The sequence below is a fragment of the Mesoplodon densirostris genome, chromosome 18, assembly GCF_025265405.1.
Source record: "Mesoplodon densirostris isolate mMesDen1 chromosome 18, mMesDen1 primary haplotype, whole genome shotgun sequence".
Taxonomy (NCBI): domain Eukaryota; kingdom Metazoa; phylum Chordata; class Mammalia; order Artiodactyla; family Ziphiidae; genus Mesoplodon; species Mesoplodon densirostris.
Window position 1 is genome coordinate 59716754 of NC_082678.1, and position 20129 is coordinate 59736882.

The following is a 20129-nucleotide window of genomic DNA, read 5'->3' on the forward strand; positions in this document are numbered from 1 at the left end:
CCAATGGGCGGGCGCCGGTGAAGCGGAGGAACCAATGAGCGGGAGACGTTGAATGACAGCTGTCCAATAGGGACCCTCAGTGCTAGTACGGTTTGCGGCTTAAGCGCCGCCGCGGTCTGAGGAATGTCAACTATTCAACATGGAGGCGGAGGTCGATAAGCTGGAACTGATGGTGAGTGTAAAATGAAGGAGATCCACTGGGTAGTTTATTCTTCCCCGATGGCCTCCAAAGTGGAACGCAATTTGGAGTCGCCGGAAACCCTGGGCGGAGGAGGCTGGACTAGACTCGAGCTCCTCCTCCTGCACCAAAGGGAGTCGCCGCCGCCTGGTCTCTTAACCGCCGCGGGGGGAAGGGGTTACATCCGGGAAACTCGTGAGGGAAATGGCGGGAGATGCTGGGGGTACGGGGGCCTTTGGAATTCCTTGTTTCTTGCCCTTACCTTTTCGCCTCTCGAGGAACTGTGGCTGGTGCAAACAGCGTTCTGTGTATTTCCACCAAAAGACCTGACTGTAATGGTCTCTAAACGCCCCAAGAAGGGGAGAGGTTGTTCACAGTCCGAGAAAGGGGGATGGAGGGTGGGGAATAAACAGGGAGTGGGGGAGAGGAATCCCTTTAGGGCTGAAGCGTTCATATTTAGCCCGGGGCAGGCTGAGAAAGGGTGCGAGAGTTGCGTGCACAACTTCTTAGCGGCCAAGGAAGCCCCTAGACCAGTTTGGCCCTTGGGTGGGGGAGAGGTGTGAGCCTTGGGAATCTCAACCACGAGCTTCTTTTCCTGGAGCGCGGGCGGGACCTGGGACGTGGGAGGCTCCGCTGCTCTGGAGTTGCCTAGTTTCATTCATTGTGAAAGTAGGGGGCGGGGGCGAATAATTGGGAAGGACTCCCGCGGCTGCTTGGCCTGCTCTAGGGCGCCAAACTGGAGGGCCGTCCTAGTTTTTTCTTTGGATTCTTCCCTCACTTGTCCTCTTTATTCTCTCCCTCCCTTCCCTAGACTACCGGCTTGAATGCCCGCGCTTTTTTCTTAGTTCCCTTGTTTTATCTTCAGTCCCTTTACCCACAAGGCATTACGAGTGTTTGGATTGGGCTGGCTTCCTTTAAAATGGGGAAGTTGGAGGACGCACCCACCATTGAACTCCTGTCCGTTTTTTTGTTAAAGAAAAACAACAAGATTAAGTAAAAAAGCCAGAATCTCCATCACAGTCCTCTCCTCTTCTGCCTGCCATTCCTTGGCGTTACCCCTTAAGTATCATTTGTGCCTGTGCTACTCTTGTCCAAGCTGAACCTTGGGTCTCTTTAATATCTGCAACGTATAGTGCTCTTGGAAGATCCTCACCCCCAGAAAATGCGAGACCTTGATATATCTTATTACTGTTTTCTTCTGATGTATTAATGAATTGTAGTGGCTCTCATATACAAAATTGACTTTCATTTGCTTCTAACGTTTTGAATTTTGATTTTCTTTGTGGGGGCTGTGTGTGGGAATTGGGAAGGTGAGAAATGGCAGCAAAGAAGGAAGAATTTTCTGCAGCTTTCCAAACCCTAAATAATGAACTTTTAGTTCAAAGTCTTGTTATTCTTATCATTGTCTTTCAAAAAACAAAACAAAAAAACAGTGTTAAGTATTGTAATTTGATTCTGCCAACGAGGCACAGATGTTAACATTGTCTTGCCCATCTCCTCCATTATGAATTCCTCCCACCAGATGGATATTTCTGCCTAATTGTAAGATGCTAAATGATACTAATTCTGCTTTTAACAGTTTTTTTTTTCCCCCTCTCAAGTTGGCTTTTAATTTTGAGGTACCAATGAAGCCTTTTCTGGAGTTTGCATTAGGGTCAATACTCTCACAGGACATGTTTAAGACTGAACACATTTTATTTTAAGGGGAAAGCAATTACGTGTACATCTTGAAAAAAAAGTAGGTTTTAGAAAATTATGAGGTAGCCAGACTCGAACTTTTAGGTGTTTGAATGATGGGGTAGTTTTTAAAAATTCTTTTTTATGAGAGGAAGAGAAGAAAACAGGTCTTTCTTCTTAAATTCATTTTAACTAACTTAGTCATAACTTTTTTTTTCCCGTTCAAATTATTAGTTTGTTTCCATAATTATTAGGATTTAAAAATTGTATTTGAACAAGTACACTTTTATTATTACTGCTTTGTACTGATTGGGTGGCATAAGACCATACATCTCACCTTTAGATTTGCCATGTGCTTTTAGAAAAAAATGTTATATCTGTGAACTGGTTTATTTTCTAAGTTTCCAAAGGTAAATGATTTCCTGTACAATCCTCTGATTTTTGGTTTTATATTACTTGAATAAAAGGATTTGTTGAGGAACCAATGTTGAATATTTAATAAGTGAAATAGAATACCTATTATCTAACTTTGAAAAGAAAGTACTTATCTGAATTTTTTAAGATATCAGACAAGTATCCTGATCCTCTTAAGTTTAAAATTTTCATATTTTTTTCTAGTTTTAACCCCTGATTCAGAAAATTAAACATTTGTTTTTTTAATTTTATTTTTTTTCTTATTATCTGTTTTATACATATTAGTGTATATATGTCAATCCCAATCTGCCAATTCATCCCACCCCCCATTTCCCCCCTTGGTGTCCATATGTTTGTTCTCTACTTGTGTCTCTATTTCTGCCTTGCAAACAGGTTCATCTGTACCATTTTTCTCGGTTCCACATATATGCTTTAATGTACGATATTTTAAACATTTGTTTTTAAATACTTGTTTTTAAAACCTGATCCTTGGCTAGCAGAGTTGAAATATTCTAATATCTGAGTTATGTGGCCTAGGATTTGAGGTCAAGACATTCATCTTCCAGCTGTCCTGAATTTGAGTTCATTTCTTAGTAGGCTCAATCCAACCAAGTAGCTGAACTGGATCATTTAAAGGAAGATTGGTGAAAATAATGGAAAGTGTTTTTGCATCAGTCAACATTATTAATGGAGGAATAAACTCATTGTAGGGTAATCTTTGTTCTATAACTTTTTTCCCTTCACTTATTGACTGAGTGGTATTTGTCTAGTGTCCTTCTTTTGTGATACAGCTAGAGATTGTACACAAAAGGTAGTGCAATGTGATACTATGATACTATTTCTATTTCTTTGTTGACATCTGACTTCACAAAGGTTTCTTACCAGTTAAAAGGTTAGAATGTTAATTGGCTTGAATCCAAGGAAACCTCTTGAATCTCAGGGCCCTCTCCTCCTCCCATTATTATTTTCTCTTTGATTTTTCTGCGCTTGAAGGAAATGGAGATGTTTTCTCTTATATTTAAGATGTTTTAGGGGTTATCTGAAATTTTAAAATCCCCTTTCATAGCATTCAGTTAAGTAGGGCTATTGGTATCCTGTTTACGACACATTGATTCCCTGGAAGTCTGTGAACTCTTGAGATAAGATGGTAAGTGCTTTTTATATTGTAGTTTAGATTCGAGAGAGATAGGGTTTATAGAAATTGGGAAATGTTATTTCACTTTTCATTTATTTTCTTTGGTAATCTTACTCAAAAGGCTAATTTTATATGACAGTTAATCGGTCAATTGCTATGGAGGAGCTAACCAACACATCTCAGCAGAACAGAAATATTTTCACAACTTTGCCTTAAGTAGTAATTATAACCTGTTTTGTTAATACCAGTCCTGAGGTATTAACAATACCCATGTGAATAACTTATACAGCTTATAACATATTTACAACATTCCTTTCTACATCTATGCATGTTTTCAGTTTGCATATTAATCATAGGTTAGTAGTCAAAAACAATACCACTTTGATATTTAAATCCTAGTCTTCTTCTTTTTTTTTTTTTTTTTTTTAACATTGCTATAAATGTTCTTAGGTTTTGGATGTCTTCTGTCCAAAGAGGCAACCCTTCTTTGTATCCTTTTCACAATGAAGCTTCAACTGATGCAAGATGCTCTTGTGTGTCTTTCCTACCTATTACTGCTAACGAATGCTCTGACTTTATTGCACTACTGTACTTTACAGCTAGCAGTGCAATAGTATTGTCAAAGCATCTGAAAGCAGAATGTACACCAGAATTTTGGTTCTTGCCTTACGTCTTTCTTCAGTGTCTGTGAGTAATTTACCACAACCTTTGTTGCTAAAAACTATATAATTTTATTACAAAGTATATGTTTTAGGAAGTTATAATTTGAAAAAAAATGTTTTCAACTAATTAAAAATTCACCACTGTAATGCATTATGAAACACACTGAGAGGATACATTTTATAGCTAAAGTTGTTATGGCTTGTCTAAACAAGTAGTACTTTGTCATTTGCTTCTTTCTGTTACAGGTTTGGATAGGTTCTGACAAATCTCAGGTTTTCTTTAATTGAGTTTCACGATGAATTAGTATGTGATGAATACAATCTTTGCTGTATATTTCCTGTGGTAACCTGCCTCAAATCTTAATTGGTGTTAATTTTGTGTATTGTATAGTAAATGCTTGAGTTTAAAACTTTAGAATGCATGTCTTAATGTTTTTTTTGTAATTATGAGATATAATAAAATGTGACTCCATCACTTGTTTTTTTGTAATCAGTTTGAGATATAATTTGAATAGAGTAAAACTCAACAATTTTAGTTGTACAATTTCATGAGTTTTGATAAATGTGTACAGTCTTGTAACCACCACCACCAGTCATGATACAGAACATTTCCCTCACCATAAAAAGTTCCCTTATGACCCTTTGCAGTAAACCTCCCAAACTCCCTGGCAGCCACAGACCTCTAGTTTTGCCTTTCCTAGAAGTTCATAAAAATGAAATCATATACACAGACCTTCTAGTCTTTCGTGTCTGGCTTCTTACACTTAGCATAATGCTTTTAAGATTCACCCATGTTGTTGCATGTATTAGGAGTTGGACCATTTTTATTGATGAGTAGTATTCCATTGTCTAGAATATCACAAATTGTTTATCTGTTCACCAGATTATGGACTTTGTTATTTCCAGATTTTGCCTATTATGAATAGTTGTTCTAAACATTATAATACAAGTCTTTATTTGGACATAATGTTTTCATTTCTCTTGGGCAGCGTGATAAAAGTATGATTGATCTTAAAAGAAATTGCTAAAATCTTTTCCAAAACTCTGTATTAGGGTTCCAGTTTCTCCAAGTCCTCACCAACACATGGTACTATTGTCAGTCTTCTTCATTTTAGCCATTCTAGTAGGTGTGTAGTGGTATCTCATTATAGTTTCAATTTGCATTTCCTTAATGGCTAATGGTATTGAACATCTTTTCATGTGCTTATTTGAAGTTGGTATATCTTCTTCAGTGAATATCTGTTAAAATCTTTTGCCTATTTTCAAATTGAGTTGTCTTTTTATTATTACAAGAGTCCTTTAATTTTATCTATTTGCCTTCTCCCTTAAAATTTTTTGATGGAGTCCAGTTTATACATTTTATTCTTCTATGGTTTATGCCTTCTGTGTTCTATCTAAGAATTCTTTGCTTAGCTCGAGGTCACAAATGTTTTCTTCTAGAAGATTTATAGTTTTAGTTTTTACATTTAGATCTCAGTCCATTTTGAGTTAATTTTTGTTAGGAAGCCTTGAAATCATCTAGTATAAGGCTTCACCCATTGCTCTTGTTTTCTAAAACTTTTAAATTAATTTGCATTTCCAAATAATTTTTCTGTCAATTTCTATTAAAAAAAGAAGCGTACTGGGGTTTTGGTTGGGATTATGTTGAATCTAAAGAACAATTTGGGAGAATCGCTATCTTAACAATATTGAGCCTTCTGATACATGAACATTATCTCTCCATTAATTAGGTCTTTTAAAATTTCTCTCAATGGTGTTTTACAATTTTCAGTTTCTAGGTCTTATTTTTTTTTAAATAACCTGTTTAGCGTGATTTTTTAAAAATTAATTAATTTATTTATTTTTGGCTGTGTTGGGTCTGTTGCTGAATGTGAGCTTTCTCTAGTTGCAGCAAGCTGGGGCTACTCTTCGTTGTGATGCACGGGCTTCTCATTGCAGTGGCTTCTCTTGTTGTGGAGCACGGGCTCTAGGGGCACGGGCTTCAGTAGTTGTGGCTCCCTGGCTCAGTAGTTGTGGCACGCGGGCTTAGTTGCTCCGCGGCATGTGGGATCTTCCGGGACCAGGGCTTGAATCTGTGTCCCCTGCATTGGCAGGCGGATTCTTAACCACTGTACCACCAAGGAAGTCCTAAATAAGTCAATTGTTGATTCTTTAATTCATTGTTTTTGTTCTCATTTTATAAATGAGGAAATAGTCTCAGTTTTCATTTAAGATTTTCATGTAGTGATTAGTGACTGTAAAATAAATATAGCTTTTCAGAACAATTTATTTTTGTTAGACGATGTGAGAGTTGTAGTAGTTCTTATTAATTCCTCCTCTCCTCTCTTTAATTTCTCCAGTTTTAGATGATAGTACGTCATACTTTCTTTTGGTAAGTGTTACTAGGGCAGGCTGGTACCAGAGTCTAGAGATATTAAGGAACTTATCTGGGAGATATGGGTAAATACATTGAGACAGATGCCATGATGGGATAAGTAAATATCAGTTGTTGTCGGGGGGCACATTGGAAAGAGGCACCTAACCTGGGGAAGGTTTCTTTTTTTTTTTTTGGTACGCAGGCCTCTCACTGCTGTGGCCTCTCCCGTTGCGGAGCACAGGCTCCGGACGCGCAGGCTCAGTGGCCGTGGCTCACGGGCTCAGCCGCTCCGCGGCATGTGGGATCTTCCCGGACCGGGGCACGAACCCGTGTCCCCTGTATCGGCAGGCGGACTCTCAACCACTACACCACCAGGGAAGCCCGGGAAGGTGTCTTGTTAGAGGTGAGAGATAATCTGAGACTGGAAGGGTGAGTAGGGATTAGCCAGTGAAGGAAACAGAAAACGTTCCAGGCAAAGGAAACGGTACGTGTGAAAGTCCAGAGGTGTTGCACAAGTGGGGGAAACCTCAAGTTGTTCAGTACAGTTTTGAGATGGGGGGCAGGGAGGTTGAGATGAAGAACCAGTAAAATCAATTCTAGCTATTAAGTTGAAAACCTCCACCACACTTTTCCTTTATTACATTCTGAACATTTAAAATTATTGTAAATATTCATGTTCTGTAGTAATTATGAACCTGTGTTCCTTAATTAAAAAAAAAATCTTATAAACACCCAGTTATGGTTTTGGATAAAATACAGGGAAATTTAATGACTTCTGATAAAATTATATATTGATTTCTGTGTTCAGAATATAAACACCCAGTTAAGGTTTTGGATAAAATATAAACATATTACATATAAACACCCAGTTAAGGTTTTGGATAAAATATAGGGAAATTTAATGACTTCTCATAAAATTATATGTTGATTTCTGTATTCTACACTCTTTATTGCCCAATTTATTTATAAGGCATAGGATACCATAAATAACAGAGAAGTCTTAAAAAAAAAATAATGAAAAGGAGGACTTCCCTGGTGGCGCAGTGGTTAAGAATCCACCTGTCAACACAGGGGACAGAAGGTTCGATCCCTGGTCCGGGAAGATCCCACATGCCACGGAGCAACTAAGCCCATCCGCCACAACTACTGAGCCTGCGCTGTAGAGCCCCCAAGCCACAACTACTGAGCCCACGTGCCACAACTACTGAAGCCCGCACGCCTAGAGCCCATGCTCTGCAACAAGAGAAGCCACTGCAATGAGAAGCCTGCGCACCACAACGAAGAGAAGCCCCGGCTCAGCAACACAGCCCCAATGATGAAGACCCAAAGCAGCCAAAAATAAATTACTTAATTAATTAAAAAAAAAGACTACGTTGTATATTCTAGATTCTTTTTTTAAAAAATTATTTATTTATTATTTATGTATTTTTGGCTGCGTTGAGTCTTTGTTGCTGCGTGTGGGCTTTCTCTAGTTGTGGCGAGCGGGGGCTACTCTTCATTACGGTGCGTGGGCTTCTCGTGGCGGTGGCTTCTCTTGTTGTGGAGCACAGGCTCTAGGTGTGTGGGCTTCAGTAGTTGTGGCACGTGGGCTCAGTAGTTGTGGCTCGTGGGCTCTAGAGCGCAGGCTCAGTAGTTGTGGCGCTCGGGCTTAGTTGCTCTACAGCATGTGGGATCTTCCCGGACCAGGTATTGAACCCTTTGTCCCCGGCGTTGGCAGGTGGATTCTTAACCACTGTGCCACCAGGGAAGTCCCTATTCTAGATTCTTTTGTAGGTATATTTTTATTTTTTCTAAACCAGGTTCATTCTATCTATGAAAATCTAACTCTGTCCCTGTAGTCTATTATGTGTCCATAGCACAGTTAGCGTAAATAACCTAAGATCCTGAAAGCTTACAAAAAGTTAAATAGACTACTTTAACTGATAAAGTCAGGCTCGTGTGTACTACTCTCTTAATTGTTACATAAAAGCCTGCAGGGCTTCCCTGGTGGCGCAGTGGTTGAGAGTCCACCTGTTGATGCAGGGGACACGGGTTCGTGCCCCGGTCCGGGAAGATCCCACATGCCATGGAGCGGCTGGGCCCGTGAGCCATGGCCGCTGAGCCTGCACGTCCGGAGCCTGTGCTCCACAACGGGAGAGGCCACAACAGTGAGAGGCCCGCGTACCGCAAAAAAAAAAAAAAAAGCCTGCAGATTAGGAACTGATGAACTTGAAACTTCACACTTTCTTCTGCTTTGATGTTGTTATTTGCCTAAAATAACATGTCTGTAACTGGGTGCTTGTGCATATTGCTGCTTATCTGTTTCAGACGAGCATAGACATGTGTTTGTTCTCTCTGGAAGAGAGTGGATAATAGTCAACTCTCTAGCAGAAATATACAAAAAACCAATTGTGATTGTGTAGACATTAGAGGTGGCGCTCAACTTGTTAGGAGCTTGAAATATTTATTAAAACTGGCTTTAGAATGTGGTTGGATTCCCAGGCTGTTCTTTCAAATGAATAAATGTTCTTTAATCTATTCCCATTTTTCACTGCATATTAAAAACCAGGGATATAGAAGCGAAAAGACAAGGCTCTTGCCAGCAAGAAACTTGAAATCGAATGGTGACAGTACCATGCAAACAAATGATTGTAATGTAAGACATGACTTGGTAAACTTTAGCCATGAAAAAAATAAAATGAGAGTCATAAAGGTGTTTCTAAACCTGTATTGGAGAGATGGGAATGTAAGGAAAGGGGTGCTTTAAATAGTTTCTTTGGTTGATAATACAGCTAACCTAGATCTAGGAATGTGAAGATACCTAATTTGCCCTTAAAACAATGTTTCTATGGAAAATGTATTTCTAAGCCTAGCTACTGAGTCCAGAACATACCTCTACCAACTCCTCTCACCAGAGGCAAGGCTGCCGTATTTCCCCCCTTCATTTCCCTGTGTTTTGATGTTGTTGAGACAGGCTCTCTCAGAAGAGGATGTGTTTGGAGCTGGTCCTTTTGAAAGGGAGCGTTATTGTGGCAGTGAGAATCTATGGGTTTTTGTAAAGAGGAAATGTTTTTTAAACTGTGCTGCAATTATGTTCTTTTCTCCTTGCTGCCAAATACTTGAGTGGTATGTCATACAGTGTGCCTTTTATCTAAAGCCTAAAGCTTATCATAATAAAAACTAGTATGACAGAATGTTGTGTTTGTGAAATATGTGGCATGCTCTCTAAAACTCTAAATTATTTCCTGAAGTATTTTTTCCCATTTGTACAGTATCTTCCTTACAATCCCAGTCTTCTTCCAAGGATGTCCAATTGGCAGAATGTAATTTGGTGGTCTTTGGGGCTTTAACATTGATTTCCATGAACTTTTCCCAGCTAAATTGCATATTTTATTTACCACTCTTAGGATTGATATAAAACTTTTCCCATTTATTTTTATTACTGATTTAGAGAAAAACTGCGAATATGAAATATGAATGTCTTGGGCTTTAAAAAATTCACTAGTTTTATTTTAAATATTCTAATATGCCTAAAAATAAGACAGGTAGCTAAAACTAATTAAACAGCAACCTCATTGTTTACAAGGCTTCCAATGTGAATGAAGTTTAGCAATATCATTTTGTTCCATTAATCAGTCACTAATGAGTTTTGGAGACTGTCATAATTGGTCAGTAAATTTCCTACCGTGTAACTAAAAATTTTCCTGTTTGTCACCAGATCCTAGAACCCTATCGATATTGTCTCTGCTGTGTAAATAGTTCTGAGTAGTGCAATATTGCTTATAGGGTTTTGGTGTTTGGGAAGAACAATGGGCAGGTTGCAGAAATGATGCAGCTGAAACTGAAGCAACAGTCATCTTTGTTTAGAAGGAAAACAAATAGTAGAAGCTACTTTTCAATACATACATTAAAATCTGGAACTCAAAGGTCACATTTTTTTAAAAAATTTATTTTTGGCTGCATTGGGTCTTCGTTGCTGCGCGCGGGCTTTCTCTACCTGCGGCCAGCGGTGGCTACTCTTTGTTGCGGTGCACAGGCTTCTCACTGCGATGGCTTCCCTTGTTGCAGAGCGTGAGCTCTAGGCAAGCGGGCTTCAGTAGTTGTGGCACGCGGGCTTCAGTAGTTGTGGCTCACGGGCTCTAGAGCGCAGGCTCAGTAGTTGTGGCGCACGGGCTTAGTTGCTCTGAGGCATGTGAGATCTTCCCAGACCAGGGCTCAAACCCGTGTCCCCTGCATTGGCAGGCGTATTCTTAACCACTGCACCACCAGGGAAACCCCCAATTTTTATATATTAGAAAAAAGAAACATTTTCCTTAATTTTAACATTTTGACAAATTAAACTTTGGTTTATTTGTGGTATAATGAAATAATAGAAGTTTAGTGTTGAAAGGGATTAGATTTCCATCTCTCTCATTTAATAGGAGAGACTCAGAGAGAGGGAAGATACTGGAGGCCACATAGCTGGTTAGTGAGACCAGGACAAGAACTTCCGCCACATATCTCAATCCTCTTATTTTCTTTTCTTCTGTACCATACTACCAGGTTATATTCAGAGAGAATTTTTTAATGGACTAACTGCAGAGATATTAGATTTAAAACTTAAAAAAACTTTAAATTTAATATTAGGTAAAGTCTTTACATTTTTCTCCCATCTATGTGATTCTTATTGGATTTAATGTCATGTATAACTTTGATCTAACTACATAAAAACAGAGTAATGAAAATAGAACTGGAGGGAAGTCACTTAGACTATTTCTTCATTTATAAAATGAGGGGTTCAGATCAGAGAGTCTTCATTGTTTTTCTCTTTCTCAACATTGCATTGGCACCCTTTTTCCTTTTTTGTCCCCTGCTTAATCCACAGCCCACTGACTTTGCTAATAAGTAAATACTTCCCCTAGGTTTTATCACAAAATGTTCTGTGCAGTTCTTCAAGGAGGATAACATTCTACTCTCAAACTGTTTTTCCTCTTTTAAAAAAGTTTTTAAATTGTGGTTAAATACACACAAAATTTACCATTTTAGGCATTTAAAATGTAAAGAACTCAGCAGTATTAAGTACGTTCTCATCATTGTGCAACCATCACCACCATCCATCTCCAGAACTTCATCTTTCCAAACAGAAACTCCACATGTTAAACAATAACTCCCTATTCCCTGTACCCCCTGTCTTTTAAAATCTGTTTAAAATTCTATTTGTTCTCTGAAATATTTTCCAAATAGAAGTGTGGGTATATTACTTAAAGGGGGGATGGAAATTGTTTTAAAAACCTTTTGAAAGCAGTGGTATACGTATAAGTGTAGCTGTGGTGGGAAAGTGGGAAGTCCTGAATTTTAGCATTTACCAATTTCCCTGGTGTATATATTTCCACCCTAGCTGACTTTAAGCTATCAGCATGATGTCACTGAAAATGGAGTTGGAAAGACATGCAATAGTAGCATGTGATATATTTCTACTGTATAGATAATGATAGACCTCAAGAGCATAGATAAGAGTAAAATATAGTAAAATAACTAGGAAGTTTCTGTATATATTTGTTTTTAATAATTTATTTAGTTGTAAGTTTAATAATTTAATTTTTAGTGATGCCTGTGTTTAACAATTGGCTTGCAAAAATTCCTAAAAATTTAGCCGGCTCCATCATGCCATTGATTGGAAGCACACTCTTTGGTGTCTTTTATTTATTTGTTTGTTTGTTTGGCTGTGCTGGGTCTCAGGTGCAGAATGCGGGATTTTAGTTGTGGCATGTGGGATCTTTTAGTTGTGCAATGTGAGATCTAGTTCCCTGACCAGGGATTGAACATGGGCCCCCTGCACTGGAAGCGCAGAGTGTTAACCACTGGACCACCAGGGAAGCCCCTGGTATCTTATTAAAATATAAATTACTTAAGGGAAGGAACCACTTCTTTTTGGTACTATTTGGTGATTTTAGTACATTGTGGACCCCCAGGTATTACGTGAAGCCATAGCTGAAACCACTCTCTTGAAGAGAAGACATTGTTAAATGGACTGTGGGATTATACTAGATAAATTTAAGCAGAACTAAAATACCAAGTTAAAAAACATAGGCTTGGGACTTCCCTGGTGGCACAGTGGTTAAGAATCCACCTGCCAATGCAGGGGACATGGGTTCCAGCCCTGGTCCTGGAAGATCCCACATGCCGCGGAGCAACTAAGCCCGTGTGCCACAGCTACTGAAGCCTGCTGCGCCTAGAGCCAGTGCTCCAAAACAAGAGAAGCCACCGCAGTGAGACGCCCGCGCACCGCAACGAAGAGTAGACCCCGCTCACCGCAGCTAGAGAAAGCCCACGCGCAGCAACGAAGACCCAACACAGCCAAAAATAAATAAATAAATTTAAAAAAACAAAAACATATAGGCTTAAGAATATCTGTTCCATAAACAAGGGCTCCTAGAATAGAGATTCTATTTTAAGGTAACCCTGGAGCAACAAATCCCATACTCGTAAGAATTTTGTGGTAACTTAATAAGTTTTAAAAACTTTTATTTAAAATTACTCTTTAGCATGTTATACAAGGCCTTGAATTATACTTAAAGCTACAGACTTGTGGTCTACTTCAAAAATTAAAACAAATCAGGTCTTCAATGTGTAGAGCCTTTGCTTAATTTGATTTGTTCTATCCCATCCCCTCCCCCTACTTTCCCTCCACATGTCATACAGGTTAGTGTACTTTTTTATATAAAGGTATAGATAATTCTTGAGCATATTTTAATGTGGGAATTATGCCAACAGGAATTTCTTTATATATACACACATACATATATAGTAATTACTAATATGCTTAAAGAAGTCTAATTATTGATTTAATCATGGCAGCTAATAGAACAAGTATATATGACAAATGAAATGCCTCCATTTTGGAAAACATTATAAACACTTTTTAAATAGAGAACTTCTAGATTTGTTTTTCTGGCTCATAGCAACTCCTTGCTGTTAGAGATGCAAATCAGATACTGATTCTTGGAAATTTTTTAAAAACAAAGACTGACTCTTTTCTTCAATTTCTACTCTAGAAGTTTTTGGTTATAAAGATAGAATTTTATTAATTGCAAAGTTTTCCAATCAAATTTAGGCCAATGATGAGATAAATCATTAGTGGTGGAAGCTTTAGTTTATCTCTTTCTGAAATTCTGTTCAATACTGACAGCTTCTGACTTCAGAAGCATTTTGACTTCTGAGAACCATTTTTTCTTCCTCACTCGACCTTCCAAAGTAGAATCCTTGGTTTACTTTTTTTTTTGCGGTACGCGGGCCTCTCACTGCTGTGGCCTCTCCCGTTGCGGAGCACAGGCTCCGGACGCGCAGGCTCAGCGGCCATGGCTCACGGGCCCAGCCGCTCCGCGGCATGTGGGATCTTCCCGGACCGGGGCACGAACCCGTGTCCCCTGCATCGGCAGGCGGACTCTCAACCACTGCGCCACCAGGGAAGCCCCTTGGTTTACTTTTTATATAATAAAAATATCTGTATACTGCTGCTTATTCGATCTGAGAACTACTTTTAACAGCTTTTGTTGGTTTATACTTTTTCCATTAAGGCTCCAAATTTTCAAGAAGCAGTCTTTAGTCCAGAGCTTAAGTAGACAGAAAGGTCTGAAAGTCTCCTCAGCTGTGGGCTACGAACAGGAGACCTTCCCTGAGGAAATCATGTTTTGCCTTTCACAGTAAACTCAAAGGATGGTGGTTGTTTCCCTGACAAATTCAAGGCAGTACATGCTTTAAGATCTTGTAAAAGATGTAGAATTCCCCCAAATTAAGAATAATTTGGGGCCTCCCTGGTGGCGCAGTGGTTGAGAGTCCGCCTGCCGATGCAGGGGATACGGGTTCGTGCCCCGGTCTGGGAGGATCCCATATGCCGCGGAGCGGCTGGGCCCGTGAGCCATGGCCGCTGGGCCTGTGCATCCGGAGCCTGTGCTCCGCAACGGGAGAGGCCACAACAGTGAGAGGCCCGCATACCGCAAAAAGAAAAAAAAAAATAATAATAATAATTTGTAGATTATATCACATTCAGAAATAAACCACTTTTAACACCCTGATATATATCCTTCCCAACTTTTCTCTATGTACGCACACGTATTTTACAGCCTATGGCAGTTTTCTGCTTTTTTCTCTTAGAAGTTTACTGCAGATCAAGGTCCCACGCTAGGACCCAGGTTAAATAAATTGGAGTTATTCAGACTGCTACTCCTGTATTAATATAGCTTTTTTTTGTGTAATTTATGATTCTTTAAGCCTTCCAAGTTTGGTCTGTGTGGCACATATTTGTAGTTCTTTGGTTAATGGGGTTGCAAATTATGTTAACAGCTGGAGTATCCCTGAAAATAAGTTTGTTCAGTGTTTTAATTTGAAACCACATATCCTACCAGAGGTAGAAAAACTGCTTATTTGATGAGAGTGTTAGTAACCTTAGGGAATTCTTGAAGCCATTGCTAGTTCTTAATAGAGCGTGGGTATTCTAGATCAGGGGTCCCCAGCCCCCTGTTAGAAACCAGGCTGCACAGTAGGTGAGCACAGTAGGAGGTGCGTGGTGGGCAAGCGAAGCTTCATCTGCGGATCCCTTGCATTACAGCCTGAACCATCCCCTATCCCCACCCCCGCCCACCCCCCCATTCCGTGGAAAAATCATCTTCCACAAAACCGGTCCCTGGTGTCAAAAAGGTTGGGGACCAATGTTCTAGATGATGGAGGTTTTGTATACTTTTCTATTTTCATATTTTCAAAATCAGTGTATATCATATTAAAATATGTGAAAATATAAAGAAAAAAGAATAGTTACAGTATCATGTTTAGTAATACGTCTTTTGGTTCATGAAATAATTATTTCTGCTGATCTTTAGTTCCAGAAGGCTGACTCTGATCTGGATTACATTCAGTACAGGCTGGAATATGAAATCAAGACTAATTATCCTGATTCAGCAGGCAAGGTAATCTGAAAAAGAAATGTCTTTTTAACAGAATATTTTATTAAAAGATTTTCTGATAGTATTTCTAATAGTAGTAGATTATAACAATTACATTATTAAATTTATAGAATCTTTTCTGTGTTGGAAACTTGGTCACAGAATATTGGAGAGATTATACCCATAGTCAAGGAAATTTGTGGCACCTCTTTTTTTTTTTAACCCATAAATAAGAATTATTGAGTCCAGAGGTGTAAACCACTATGGAAGCCTCTGAAATTCTGAGAGAATATAGATACCTCTAGGGCAGTGGTTAAATAAGAGGGGAGAAATCCTAGCAGTGATGATGTTCTCTGAGGAAGATGATGATATACTATTAAATTCGTTATATGAACTGTGATTTTTGCATAAAATTATGTACTTCGTTATTTCTAAGTTTAGGTTTAAACATAATATTATGTTTAAATGCCATAAATTATAACTACATGTATACACGCCTATCTCTATAGAGATAAAGCAGACAATTTTTAAACATTAATTTACCACTTAAATCATTAATGTTTATCTTTTATAGCATTTGCTAGCAGACAAGAAATATTGTATTTTACTGTTTCTCAAAAAATTTATACAATTAAAATTTGGGGGGAATTGAGTGGAAGTGCAAATTAAAATAGCATTTTATATAAAATTGGGAAAGCATTGTGAATGTTCAGTTTTTACTGCTTTACATGAAATAATGGAATGCCAGGATTCTATGGGAGTACAGTTTTAACTGTTCTACCTCCTTAACTGACTTGACTTTTTCTTTGTCTTTTCCTCTTTTCTCTTTTACTGAAGAACAGCCAACCAATTCTGGTGCAGTGGTACCACCTAATTGACTGGCCAAAGCACTCGTCTGAGTCAGTATCTTTCGAGTACCATGTGGAAAACATTTCATGTGGGGCTTCCTCTTTTCTTCCACCCTTCCATCTCTCATTTTAGTTACACTTCCAGTTGTTTTTCTCTTCTACAACTTTTTTTTTTAAACAGCTTTATTGACCTCTAATTCATATACCATGAAATTCACTCTTTTAAAGTATACAGTTCAGTGGTTTTTAGTATATTTAGTTCATTGGAATTTTTAGTAATTTAGTATATTGTACAGCCATCATCACAATAAATATTTGAATATTTTCATCACCTCAAAAAGAAACCCATACCCATTAGCTGTTTCTCCCCATTAGCAACCACTTCTCCTGCCCCTGGCCAGCTCCCAACAACTACTAATCCACTTTCTGTCTCTGTAAACTCTACAGATTTGCTGTCTGAACATTTCATATAAATGGAATCATACAATAGGTGGCTTTTTATGTCTGGTTTCTTTCACTTAGCATGTTTTTTTGTTTAACTGACATATAGTTGATTTACAGTGTTTCAGGTGTACAGCAAGGTGATTCAGTTATACATACACACATATATATATATATTCTTTTTCAGATTCTTTTCCATTATAGGTTATTATAAGATATTGAGTATAGTTCCTTGTGCTATACAGTAGGTCCTTGTTGTTTATCTGTTTTATATACAGTAGTATATATCCGTTAATCCCAAATTTCCAATTTATCCCTCCCCCGCTTCTTCCCCTTTGGTAACCATAAGTTTATTTCCCATGACTGTGAGTCTGTTTTTGTCTTGTAAATAAGTTCATTTGTATCATTTTTTTTAGATTCTACATATAACTGATATCATATGATATGTCTTTCTCTTTCTGACTTCACTTAGTATGATAATCTCTAGATCCATCCATGTTGCTGCAAATGGCATTATTTCATTCTATTTTATGGATGAGTAGTATTCCATTGTATACATATACCACATCTTCTTTATCCATTCATCTGTCGATGGACATTTAGCTTGCTTTCATGTCGTGGCTATTGTAAATAGTCCTGCTATGAACATTGGGGTCCATGTATCTTTTTTTTTTTTTAAAGAAGATGTTGGGGGTAGGAGTTTATGAATTAATTAATTAATTTTTGCTGTATCGTGTCTTCGTTTCTGTGCGAGCACTTTCTCCAGTTGTGGCAAGGGGGGGCCAGTCTTCATCACGGTGTGTGGGCCTCTCACTATCGCGGCCTCTCTCGTTGTGGAGCACAGGCTCCAGACGTGCAGGCTCAGTCGTTGTGGCTCACAGGCCTAGTTGCTCCGCGGCATGTGGGATCCTCCCAGACCAGGGCTCGAACCCGTGTGCCCTGCATTAGCAGGCAGATTCTCAACTACTGCGCCACCAGGGAAGCCCCATGTATCTTTTTGAATTAGAGTTTTCTCCAGATATATGTCTAGGAATGGGATTGCTGGGTTATATGGTAGTTCTATTTTTAGTTTTTTGAGGAGCTTCCAGACTGTTCTCCATAGTGGCTGCACCAGTTTACAGTCCCACCCACAGTTTATAGGAGGCTCCCTTTTCTCCACACCCTCTCCAGCATTTATTGTTTGTAGACTTTTTAATGATGGCCATTCTGACCAGTGTGGGGTGATACCTCGTTGTGGTTTTGATTTGCATTTCTCTAATAATTAGTGATGCGGAGCATCCTTTCCTGTGCCCGTTGGCCATCTGTATGTCTTCTTTGGAGAAATGTCTGTTTAGGTCTTCTGCCCATTTTTTGATTGGGTTGTTTGTTTGTTTGATATTGAGTTGTATGAGCTGTTTGTACATTTTGGAAATTAAGCCCTTGTTGGTCCCATTGTTTGTAAATATTTTCTGCCATTCCGTAGGTTGTCTTTTCGTTTTGTTTACGGTTTCTTTTCCTGAAAAAAGCTTATAAGTCTGATTAGGTACCATTTGTTTATTTTTGCTTCTATTTCTATTGTCTTGGGAGACTGACCTAAGAAAACATTGGTACAATTTATGTCAGAGAATGTTTTGCCTGTATTCTCTTCTAGGAGTTTTATGGTGTCATGTCTTATATTAATTCTTTAAGCCATTTTGAGTTTATTTTTGTTGTATGGTATGAGGGTGTGTTCTAACTTCATTGATTTACATGCGGATGTCCAGCTTTCCCAACACCACTTGCTGAAGAGAATGTCTTTTCTCCATTATATACCACATCTTCCTTATCCATTCATCTGTTCATGGACATTTAGGTTGCTTCCACGTCTTGGCTATTGTAAATAGTGCTGCTATGAACATTGGGGTGCATGTATCTTTTCAAATTAGAGTTTTCATCTTTTCTGGATATCACTTAGCATGTTTTAAAGGTTCATCCAGGTTGTAACATGAATCAGTACTTCATTCCTTTTTACAGCTGAGTAATATTTCATTGTATGGCTGCACCACATTTTCTTATTTATTCACTCAGTTAATAGACAGTTTGGTTGTTTCCTCCTTTTGGCTATTATGATAATATTACCATAAACATTCATGCACAAGTTTTTGTGTAGACATTTGCTTTCATTTCTCTTGGGTATATACCTAAGAGTGGAATTCCTGGCCACATGGTAACCCTATGTTTAATATTTAGAAGAACTGCTAAATTGTTTTCTAAAACAGTTGTACATTTTACATTATTAGTTTTTTGTTTTTTTTAAGTTGTGGTAAAATATACAAGATAAAATTCACCATTTTTAAGTATACAGTTCCGTGGTATTAAGTACATTTACATCATTGTACAGCTATCACCACCATCCATCTCCAGAACTTTTTCATCTTTCCAAATTGAAACTGCATCCATTAAACAATAACTCCCCATTTCTCCTTCTCCCCAACCCCTGGCAACCACCATTCTACCTTCTGTCTCTATAAACTTTACTACTCTAGGTACCTCATAGAAGTGGACACATACAGTATTTGTCCTTTTGTGACTGGGTTATTTCACATAGACTAATGTCCTCAGTGTTCATCCATGGTGTAGCCTGTGTCAGAATTTCATTCCTTTTTTTTTTTTTTTTTTTTTTTTGCGGTACGCGGGCCTCTCACTGCTGTGGCCTCTCCCGTTGCGGAGCACAGGCTCCGGACGCGCAGGCTCAGCGGCCATGGCTCACGGGCCTAGCCGCTCCGCGGCATGTGGGATCTTCCCGGACCGGGGCACGAACCTGTGTCCCCTGCATCGGCAGGGGGACTCTCAACCACTGCGCCACCAGGGAGGCCCGTGGGTACTTTTTATTTATTTTTATTTTTTATTTTTTTCGGTATGTGGGCCTCTCACTGTTGTGGCCTCTCCCGTTGCGGAGCACAGGCTCCGGACGCGCAGGCTCAGCGGCCATGGCTCACGGGCCCAGCCGCTCCGCGGCATGTGGCATCCTCCGGGACCGGGGCATGAACCCGGTCCCCTGCATCGGCAGGCGGACTCTCAACCACTGCGCCACCAGGGAGGCCCGTGGGTACTTTTTATTTTTTTTAATTTTTTATCGGTATGTGGGCCTCTCACTGTTGTGGCCTCTCCCGTTGCGGAGCACAGGCTCCGGACGCGCAGGCTCAGCGGCCATGGCTCACGGGCCCAGCCGCTCCGCGGCATGTGGGATCTTCCCAGACCGGGGCACGAACCCGTGTCCCCTGCATCGGCAGGCGGACTCTCAACCACTGCGCCACCAGGGAAGCCCCCATGGGTACTTTTTAAATAACAGAAAGTTATTTTCACAGTTCTGGAGGCTGGAAGTGCTAGATCAAGGTGCCAGCATGGTCAAGATGGGGCCTTCTTCTGGGTTGCAGACTTTTGGTTGTATCCTTACGTGGCAGAAGGGGAAGACCTCTCTAAGCCTCTTCTATCGGAGCACTAACCTCATTCGTGATGGCTGTACCCTCATAACATAATCACCTCTCAAAGATCCCACATCT

The 20129-nt window shown here is 39.3% G+C and overlaps 1 protein-coding gene across 1 annotated transcript in view; it reads left to right on the forward strand.

Annotated features, from left to right (window-relative positions):
• The first annotated feature begins 73 nt into the window (after window positions 1–73).
• SKA2 (spindle and kinetochore associated complex subunit 2) overlaps window positions 74–20129 on the forward strand; it is a 30857-nt gene continuing 10801 nt past the window's right edge. The window contains exons 1-2 of the mRNA XM_060081501.1: window positions 74–172; window positions 15257–15343. Of these exons, the coding sequence (XP_059937484.1) occupies window positions 140–172; window positions 15257–15343 (120 nt within the window). The 5' untranslated portion in view covers window positions 74–139. The remainder of the gene's footprint in view (window positions 173–15256; window positions 15344–20129) is intronic.